Genomic DNA, 11,233 nt, shown 5'->3' with positions numbered 1-11,233 from the left:
TGACAAGATCACTTTTGATAGATGGTAATGTCTCATCTCATTTATGGGGTGAGCTGTCAGTTCTGCAGTTTATTTCATTAATCGAATATTTTCTAGTGTGCTTAACTTTCAAAGGCCATTAGATGTGTTGTCTGATCATTGTATCCTTCCTTCCACGATTTCTTTGTCACCTCATATTTTTGGATGTATTATATATGTTCACTTACACCCACATCAACGTACAAAGCTTGAAGAATGAGCTTTAAGGTATGTTTTTGTTGGGTATGGATCAACTTAAAAAGGTTATCGTGCTTACCATCCACCATCAAAGAAATTTTATATCTCTATGGATGTGAAATTTAATGAGCATAATCTTTTTATGTTGATTCTACACTTCAAAGTGACAATGAAAGTGAAGTGCGAAATCATGATGTTAGTATGTTTGATATCCCATAGATAAAATTATTATGTAAAGATAAATTATCGTGTAAGGATTATTCTGCAGGAAGTGAGTCAATCCTAAATATGGAAACTTCTCCTTTGGATAATATAATGTCTTCGGATCCTAACCAATTGACTCAATCTTCTCCACAAGTTCGGATTGACTCTTCAAAGGTACCTTCTGATCCTATCTCTGATAATACTAATGTAGTTGAAACTAATCATGAAATTGTTTCTCTTGATAATACTAATTTAGACAAAACCAATCATGAAATTAATCCTTGTCTACGTGAGACCACCAACACACCAAACATTGAGTCTACTATTGTCCAATATAATCTTCCACCCCATTCTAACCGTGGTCAACCTCTAGCTAAATATGAACCAAACCTTCAAGCCAAAGTTAAATGTCACATTAGTAAATATGCATCATCTGACAAGTTATCACAGTCATATGCATCATTTGTATCTCAATTATCTTCAATTTCTATTCCTAGTAATATACAAGAAGCTTTGACATATCCTAGATGGACCAAAGCAATGGTTGATGAGATGTCAGCTTTAGAACAAAACAACACTTGGGATCTTATGTCCTTACTAAGAGGGAAGAAAATTGTGGGTTGCAAATGGGTATTTACAATTAAGCATAAAGCTGATGGAACTATTGAGAGGTATAAAGCATGACTTGTGGCTAAAGGTTACACTCAGTCTTATGGTGTAGATTACCAAGAAACGTTCACATCGGTAGCCAAGCTCAATATTGTGAGAATACTTCTGTCACTAGTAGCAAACCAAGATTGGCCTCTTCTACAATTTGATGTAAAAAATGCTTTCCTACATGGAGAAATTTTAGAAGAAATTTATATAGATTCTCCACTAGGCATGACAGATTCAATTGGAATGAAGGTTTGTAAGTTAAAGAAGGCGCTATATGGATTAAAACAATCCCCAAGAGCATGGTTTGGAAGGTTTACCAAGTATATGAAGGCTTTTGGCTATAGAGTTAATAACTCTGATCACACCTTATTTTTGAAGAGAAGAAAAGGAAGAATTACAACTTTGATTATATATGTAGATGACATGATTGTTACAGGAAAAGACCAAGATGAGATCTCTAGTTTACAACAATACCTTGCATCTGAATTTGAGATGAAACAACTTGGAAATCTCAAAATATTTTTTGGGTATTGAAGTAGCTAGATCAAAACATGATATTTTTCTCTGTCAAAGAAAATATATTATTGACTTACTATTGGAAACTGGACTGTTTGGGAGTAAATTAGTTGATACACCACTTGAACAAAATCATAAATTTTTTCAATGCTCAAATTCAGTAAACATAGATAGAAGGAGATACCAAAGGCTGATAGGAAAATTAATTTATTTGTCTTATACACGTCCAGATACTATCTATGCAGTGAATGTTATTAATCAATTTATGCATGACCCACGAAAGCTTCATATGGATGTTGTTGATAGGATTTTGAGATATTTAAAGTCCACTCCTGAAAAATGAATTTTGTTCTCAAATCATGGAAACTTAAAAGTAGAATGGTACATTGATGCAGATTAGACAGGTTCAAAAGATGATACAAGATCTACCTTTGGATAATTTACTTTTGTAGGAGAGAATCTTGTAACTTGGAGGAGTAAAAAAATAGTTTGTAGTAACAAGATCTACTGCTGAAGCAGAATTCAAAGGCATGACACTAGGTGTATGTGAAGTTTTGTGGATTAAAAATGTGGTATGAGATTTGGGCTTTAAACAAAATGAAACTATGAGTTTGTATCTGTGATAATACATCGGCTAACAATTGCTCACAATTTGGTGCAACATGATAGAACAAAGCATGTGGACATTGATAGACATTTTATAAAAGAGAAACTTGAGAAGTTGAAATAATTCCTTTCCCTTTGTAAGATCATAATTGCACTTGACTAATGTTCTCACTAAAGGAGTGTCGAGCAGAGTGTTTAATGAGTCTCTATTCAAGTTGAGAATGTGTGATATCCATGCACCAAATTGAGTAGTGGTGGTGTTAAGATATGTCAAATATTTTATTAGCAAATATTATGTAATCAAATATTGTGTTAGTTGTAATTTAGACATTATTACTTCTGTGAACAAATATGTGCATATGTTATTCCTTTAATAGATGATGAATTATAACACTCTTGTATATATATATATATATATATATATATATATATATATATATATGATACTTATTCTTTGAAATAATATATCAAAATTATTTTTTAAATCCTTTTTATAAGAATGTGAAGCTCCATCACGACTTTATTTTTAAAAGACGCTTAAGAGAATAGAGAAAAAAATAAATATTTAAATTGTAATTGACTTCAACTCCTAGAAATGTAGTATAATTTATTAGATCTACTGAAACATTATTTCTAATTTAAAGCTAAGATGCAATTCCAAGAAAGTTACAAACACAGTGCAACTTCGAAGCATTCTTAAAATGAAATAAAGTACTTACTGTTCCACGTGACATTTGTTATAGGATCAATGGTGGGGGTGTGTTCCACCAGTATCTATCTCTCACGTGAATATATTTTCCTTTTTAGTATTGCAAGAGTGAAGGTACACACTTCAACGCGGTAAGATAATACTTTGAACATCACCCTTTTATCTTTCGCTTGGTGTATCCTGCTTTAAGATCATGAAAAAACAACACGTTTATTATTTTGGTCTAGAAAATGTTACACAATTTTGTCATGTAATGCACGTTTATTTTAATCTCAACCTTCGACACGGAGAAGATAAATAAAATAAATGGATGAAAACTGAACAAAGAATTAAAAAAGGAAACTGTTTATTGGAGAGAGATAAAAATTAATTAATAAATAAACAAGTATAAAGTAGGGATAGAATTAATTATTTAGTTTTCCTACCTAATATGCTAAGCTAATTCAAATTCACCTACTAATTTAAATCATTGATTTGGCTGTAGGAGAGTTGCATCCATTTGAAGTCAACTTTACGATTTACTTCACTGTCAGATTTAGTTAATGCTAGATACAGATTTTACTTCATAATATAGTTGAATAAATATTCAGGAACCACAGAATTTATTGCAATGCAATGGTTGTCATCCAAATATTTCCCTAGTCTACTCAGCACATATCCACCAGATTGTATCAATAATCAGGTTTTCATTGTAATTTGTGTCAATCCTTATCCATTTTAATCATGATTAGTCTTCAATTTGAGGGAAAAAAAATTAATTAACTTTTTTGGTTTATACTCTTACCTTTTAATCTAATATTTACATTCACTAAAATTAGAAAAATATTTATTACATCTTAAAAAATCATAAATAACACTTAAAAAATGAAGAGACATTTGCAAAAAGATGGAGAACATGGAGGAGTTATAACCCAAACAATCTCATTGGTTTTGGTTATTAGCCAACCGTGTGCCACACACATGGCTTAACTAATTCAAACACAACTTTTTCTCTTGTTTATGTTTCCAATGTCTTTCTTCGTTTTCCCTACTTTTATTGGACTTTTAGGTCATGATTTTCTATATATTATATTTATCATAACAGCAACCACCAAGTATTTCTGACGAGTCCACAGTTAGTGAGAACATATCAGATCAACGATCTCCTATATAAACAAGTTTAGACTCAACTCAAATCACTTCACTAGCCTTTTCCTCTTCAAAAAATTTGTCACTGCCGAAGAAGCCAAAGTCACCTTAAATTCAAAATTATTATAATTAAATTACCATTATTGTTATCATCATAATGGAGCAGGGTGGCAGAGAAGACCAGACCACGATGACGTTCAACAAATATGCCTTTGCTTGTGCTATAGTTGCTTCAATGGTTTCCATCATCTCTGGTTATGGTAATTTTGCATTCTCTCTCAATTTCTATATCTTTTTTCTCTGCAGTACTTTCTCCCATGTTTTATTATTCTCCAACATTTGTAATCTCTACATTATGTTATAGACAGAGTAATGATTTTCGGACGTAAAAAACTTTTCTTGTTGTAATATTCACCATTTTTCTTTTCTTGTTGATAATATCATATAATCTATAATATTTTCCCCTTTTTTATTTTCCTTACTGCAGGCGAAAATACATTCCTTGGATTTGAGGAACAGTATTAAACGTCGGCATATATAAATTAACAATATGAAATGAAATTTCAATTTCTTGTGTGACAATATATTAAAGTTTCTCATTCTTCTACAAGATTTGTGTTAAATATTTTTTTGTTTTATCGTGTCCTTTCAAATAATTATATTTTGTTATATAATGAAGCTAACACAAATGCTTAAATATTTATAGGAAAAAGTTAAAGACGTTCCAAATTTAAGATGCATAGATGAAAGCAAAAAAGAGGAATAAAAAGATGAAAATGATTCCTACAAAAGAGAAGTTAGGTGTGTAATATATGTATAATTTAAGCTCTGTTTCATTGTTTCAGATACTGGTGTGATGAGTGGGGCAATAATATTCATCAAGGACGATATTGGAATCAGCGATACCCAGCAAGAGGTTCTTGCAGGAATCTTGAACCTATGCGCGTTGGTAGGATCATTGGCTGCAGGAAGAACCTCTGATTACATTGGTCGTCGCTACACAATCTTGTTAGCCTCCGTTCTGTTCATGGTGGGTGCAATTCTAATGGGGTATGGCCCAAACTATGCAATATTAGTGGTTGGAAGGTGTGTTGGTGGTGTGGGTGTGGGTTTCGCTCTGATGATAGCACCGGTTTACTCGGCAGAGATTTCTTCTGCATCATCGAGGGGTTTTCTAACCTCTTTGCCGGAGCTTTGTATCGGCATTGGAATCTTACTTGGCTACGTATCGAACTTCTTCTTGGGAAAATTGACCTTGAAGCTCGGATGGAGGGTGATGCTGGGTGTTGCTGCGCTTCCTTCACTTGCTTTGGCTCTGGTTATTCTAGCAATGCCAGAGTCGCCAAGGTGGTTAGTGATGCAGGGTCGTTTGGAAGGTGCGAAGAAGGTGCTGATGAAAGTTTCAAACACCACGCAAGAGGCTGAGCTTCGTTTCAGCGAAATAAAAGTCGCTGTAGGGTTTGACGAGAACAGTGGCAAGCTCCCTCAGAAGTCGCAGGGTGAAGGGGTTTGGAAAGAGTTGCTTGTGAGGCCCACACCGGAAGTTCGATGGATGCTGATTGCAGCAGTAGGGATTCATTTTTTCGAGCATGCGACCGGCATTGAAGCAGTGATGTTGTACAGTCCGAGAATCTTTAAGAAAGCTGGTGTGAGAAGTAAGGATAAGCTCTTGCTTGCAACGGTCGGAATTGGCCTCACGAAGATCATTTTCTTGGTGATGGCTTTGTTTTTGCTTGACAAAGTTGGTAGGAGGCGCCTCTTGCAAGTAAGCACCGGGGGAATGATTTGTGGGCTCACACTTTTGGGTTTTAGTTTGACCATGGTTGATGAATCCAGTGAAAAGGTGTTGTGGGCTTTGAGCCTTAGCATTGCGGCCACTTATGCTTATGTTGCTTTCTTCAACATTGGGCTTGGGCCTGTGACTTGGGTGTACAGCACGGAGATATTCCCTTTGAAGTTGAGGGCGCAAGGGGCTAGTATAGGAGTTGCAGTGAACAGAACCATGAATGCTGTGGTTTCCATGAGTTTTCTTTCAATCTCCAAAGCATTCACCATCGGTGGGAGCTTCTTCATGTTCGCTGGTGTATCTGTACTCGCTTGGTTGTTCTTTTACTTTTTCCTTCCTGAAACCAAAGGCGTGCCTTTGGAAGAGATGGAAATGGTTTTTACCAAAAAATCCTCCGCTAAAAATGTAGTACCAAAATCTGATCTCAGATAGAAAGCACTGTGTTGTGCAAGAGAGAGATTGTTGAAGCCCAAATGTGGGACAGTGTAGCATTTTGGACTGAATGTTGTAAAATCCAACAAACTGGGTTCTATATATTTAAATCTTTTTTAGCTTATTATTTCATATAATCTCTAATTCAGTATAAATAAATACTTAAAAAAATGCCTAAATATTAAAAAATAAAATCAAACTGGCTTTACTTGAATTAGCCATTCAAATTTCAGGCTAAATAGGGTTAAGTGAAATTAAAATTAAACCTCATTAGGTTTTAAGACAATAACTTAACACAAAAATTTACAATACGGTAGGTCTTGCTTACTTGATAAGATTAATGTGACTTTATATTCATTTGCATGAGATAAAGAGGATAAAAAATTGATGAATATGAAATCTGAAATGCGATGATAGAATGAGACGATTTTTTACATCTAATTTTAGGTATTTTCTAAATACCAAAATTTAATTTCATTCAATATAATAAAGTTCAAACATGATCAAACTTACCAAGTCGAAATAATGAAATAAACTTTCTAAACAAAAGCAGAAAATGAAATAAATGACCTCCTATAAATTAGAATAAAATCCTAAAACCAAAAGTACTCTCAAATTAAAAGCATTGAATCAAACTGCCTAATTAGGAACTAATAAAATCCTAAAACCAAAAGTAATCTCAAATTAAAAGGATTGAATCAAACTGCCTAATTAGGAACTAGTTTAATATCAAATTTTTAGTTAAAAAAAACAAAACAACTTAAAATCCACGAGAGAAAAAAAAGTGCCAAAGCTTACAATATTTGATACAGTTTATGTTATCCGATTAAATTTTCCTTGTCTCATCTTAAATGGGCTACATATTTCAAATATAAAATTCTAAATTTAATTGGAAAACAGTATCAACTGAGTCGAAATAGTTTTCTCCTCGGATAAAACCGATCTGTTGAGTTTAAAATCAGTAAAAGAACGATACATTAAATTTATTTGAAATAGTTTTTTTTTTAATTTTATATTTACAAAAAATATATTTACAATATATAAAAATCAAGATAAATAAAGATGGATATAGAAAAGTTATTTGTTTATTATTAATTTCTAACAATATATAACATGTACTTTTATTCGCTTTTTTTGTTTCACAACAGTTTATCATTTATATTAATTTACAATTTTACGATTCTAATTTCGCAAAGTTTTATTTTTAATTATTATACTGATATTAAATATTGAATGTGTATTGAGTAAGGGAAAATTTGTGTGTGACGAAAGAGGACTCGACTAAATTTGTAGTTTTAGTATTTAGCTAAATTTCAATATAAACTAATTTGAGCTTTAGGCATCGATGAAGCACTTGGCAAAGTGGAAAGGGTTTATTAATAAGTGCGACGAAAACGGTGTCGTCTCTGTGTCGGTTGCATGCGGTATCGATGTCGGTGGCTTAAGTCTAATCAACGGTCACCATTGCCCCATCTAAAACAAAGGTCAATTTATCTTAATGGATGCATTAGTACACACATTATTGCGGTATCCCACTATCCAAACACACCACGATTTCAGAATTCTTTTCACTAACTAAAATAGTAATAATCACTGAAATTCTTTGTTTCAGTGTTCTTCTTCAGTTTAGATCGGGTTCACTTCCCACTTTGGACAAATCTCAGTCCGAACGATGAAGCGAATGCAGAAGCACCTACCACCATGTTAGAAGAAAGAAGAAAAACGTAGACCCAAATTTCATACCCAAACAAAACCCGACCACTTTTATTCAATTGAAATCCAAGAAATGAAGGATGAAGAGACACTCCCAATTGCAAAAAAGGAAACCCTAGCCTCAGATTCAGGTTTATTCGGAAGAGGAAGTTACAAATTCTGGGCACTGGCGGCCATTTTGCTCCTCGCACTGTGGTCCATGTTCACCGGCACCGTCTCGCTCCGGTGGTCGGGCACGCTCAACACCTTCTCCCATGACCTCCACGTGCCGCTCCACGACCAACTCGACGTCCTCGTAGGTTCCCCTTTCGCTCTTTCTGAATCTGGGTTAACGGCATGAGTGACATAATAATGGGTATATGTGAGTGCAGGAAATGGAGGAGAGAGAGAAGGTGGTGAGGCACATGTGGGACGTGTACACGAATAACCGTAGGATCAGGTTGCCGCGGTTCTGGCAAGAGGCCTTCGAAGCTGCGTACGAGGATTTGAGCAGTGACGTGGCGGAGGTTAGAGACGCTGCCATCGCCGAGATCGCTAACATGTCTCTAAGCTCCTTTGATATTCAATTGCCTCCTGTTACACATTCTACGGTTGTTACTTCTCCTCCTTCTTATTAAACTTAATTGAACACGATTTATCTGTGCCACTGCTTCGTCTTCTTTTTTAATTATTATTAAGTATTATATGACGAGTGATCTTATGAAGTCAAGATTGGTTTGAATTTCGATCAAAGGTCGTGCTAGATATAACTTTTTAGGCAGTTGTGGTTAAAACCCTTTACACTAATGGTCAATTTATTGTTTCCTCGTAGAACCGTGTAAATATGTTTTACATTATCATTCACGTTTCCTTAATTTTGTTGAATTTTATTTTAACTATTTTAATAACATAATTTCTTATTGGCAGTAAAAGCTTTAATTATACTAACAATGATGCTTATTGTCCACGTATCTTTTAAGGTTTTCCGTGAGGGTAGTTTTCTTGCGTTCATGAAACTTTTTTGAATGGTTCATCCTTATTAATTGAAATGAATCCTTTTGAGGAGGAACTTTTCTTCAATTAGATGGTTTACAACGTGGCCCCCTATTAGTGGAAGAAACTTTTGTTTTGTTCATCTTTGTTGGCTTGATTACATGTTTTGTTGCTTGTCTTGCAACAGTTCTTTGATCTCTGCTTTGATTCCATTTTGACTCTCTTGGTTGTTCAAACTGTGCAAATTGAATTCCCTCTTGTGGCACTGCTGTTTTAACCAAGTCTGAGAATTTTAGCTAGGGCTTAATTCCAACCCCCGGAAACTAACATATAAAGTGAGGACTGTCCAAGTTTTGTATACTATATTTACACTATATCTTAGTCAATATGAAACTAAATATCCTTTTCAACATAGCAATTTAGGCAGCTCAAGGTAACAATTAAGGCGACTTTCCAATCACTGACATATTGCTACGAAGGGCACATTTGCTGCTACTGAAAAATTATCTGTTAATAGGGGATTTAATTCCCGTCAACTTGAAATGCTGGTGCATAACATTGTTGAAATAGGAACTGGGCGTCCACAATAATTAAAGGAGACAGAGGCGTAGGCATCCCCTTTCTGCTCTGTCCTGATGCCCCTTGCCTTGCTTACTCGTGCAAGAATTGAATCTCATTCTGCGCATCAGTAAGAGGCAAAATTGGACAGTATGTGGGTTGTTGAATTGTGTGATACAATTAAGATAATGTGGAACTGGTGTTGTCAGGAGGACTGCTTGGAAAAGAAAATAAAAAAATGAAAAGGGAAAGTATGTTGATAATTGTTGAGATTGAATTTCTTATTATTGAGTCTAGTTGCTATTGAATTTCTATTATTACTGGTTGAAAGAGATCTGGTGCGACCTATAGAGTTGCTGCTATGTGACTAGTGGTCGGAGCCTTATAGCACCCTATTCAATAGCCTCTTTTTTATATAATTATTAGTTAATTTAGGTACATAGTTTGAGCATCGTGACTGGTGGTGACTCTCAAGGATGGAAGCGTTTACAGAAAACAGATAGCTGTCTGCAATTGCAATTTGTGATTTAGGGTAGCCTAACATTGATATTATAGTGTAAATTAAGTGTCCCTCCTTGTCTGAATATGTTGAGGACATTCAACATTAGAGTATTATTTCACATTTTTCTTCCACATAAAAGGGTAAGTTAATGGGTGAGTTTTACGTGTGAACTTGTTTGTATGAACAATGTGGGGATCATATATGATCAGAAGTGTTGGTAAGGCTTATAAATAAGACATAAATTCACTTGTGAGTTTTGATGTTGTTGGTAAGCTTGTTTAATGTTTTTCTCTTTGTTTACATTTTTTGGGGTATTAAGGAAAGGGTAGATTAGCTTGTTTATGGTTTATCCTGAATTTTTGAAGGGAATGTTGCAAACAACATAAATTTATACTTTATACTTCTTTAACAAAATCTAGAAAACAGGAAAAGAATGTAAAAGTTCATCAAGAAACCAACACCCTTGTCTTGACCAGTTTCATTGACTTGCTAGAAGCTGGGGCGTAACAGAAATTGTATTTATTATAATGCTTCAATCTGGATGTTTTACGAATGCATGTCTCACTGCATTATGTACCATTTCAGAGAGCACAGGAACTTGATAAGAACCTCGAGCAATTTGAAAAAGGTAAAGGTGCAACCTCCGAACGTGCGTAGATATTGGAACGGGAAGCAACCAAAGGGCCGTGTTACCTGAAGCTTATCTTGTGGTTCCCAGGCGGAGTCATATTCCGGTTTTCATGCATCCGTAACACAGAAAATTATGTACTTTATTTGGTTGTGATTCTTTCAAATTTTGCAGTCAATTTCGTAATGTTCACTGTGCTAGTAAATTGAAACGTGATAAATCAGATTAGTATATTTCTGGTTTGATTTCATATATACCATCACATAAGCAAGTTCTAAGGCTGTGTTTGGTTTCTATTTTGAAAAATTGTACTCGGTTCCAAAAAAAAAATGAAAAAAAAAAAACAAATACTGATCTCAATTTATGGCTCACCATGTGCAGTACTCCTGTAGATGGATGACCCATACTTGTCCCTTAGGATCCATAAATAGAAAAGGATGAAAAAAAAATTCCAGCTCATTTTTTTCTAATACTTTGGAAATAATCGTTTCAAATTTATATATCAATATATAATTTGATTTCTGAGCATCCTTTTACGAATTGGATTGGGTGGACTGTTTTAAATGATGAAACTACACTTGAAATGCTACAATTTTAAGATTTGTC

At 34.3% G+C, this 11,233-nt stretch overlaps 1 protein-coding gene across 1 annotated transcript; it reads left to right on the top strand.

Annotated features, from left to right (window-relative positions):
* Positions 1–4,042: 4,042 nt before the first annotated feature.
* LOC114175476 (probable polyol transporter 3) lies at positions 4,043–10,987 on the top strand. Its single transcript, XM_028060231.1, has 5 exons — positions 4,043–4,296; positions 4,882–6,251; positions 7,963–8,262; positions 8,339–8,557; positions 10,585–10,987. Exons 1-5 carry the CDS (start codon positions 4,194–4,196, stop codon positions 10,654–10,656), a joined length of 2,064 nt encoding a protein of 687 aa, XP_027916032.1. The 5' UTR covers positions 4,043–4,193; the 3' UTR covers positions 10,657–10,987.
* The last annotated feature ends 246 nt before the right edge of the window (positions 10,988–11,233 follow it).

The sequence above is a fragment of the Vigna unguiculata genome, chromosome 3 (genome assembly GCF_004118075.2).
Source record: "Vigna unguiculata cultivar IT97K-499-35 chromosome 3, ASM411807v1, whole genome shotgun sequence".
NCBI lineage: Eukaryota > Viridiplantae > Streptophyta > Magnoliopsida > Fabales > Fabaceae > Vigna > Vigna unguiculata.
This window is presented reverse-complemented; position numbering and strand designations above follow the sequence as displayed.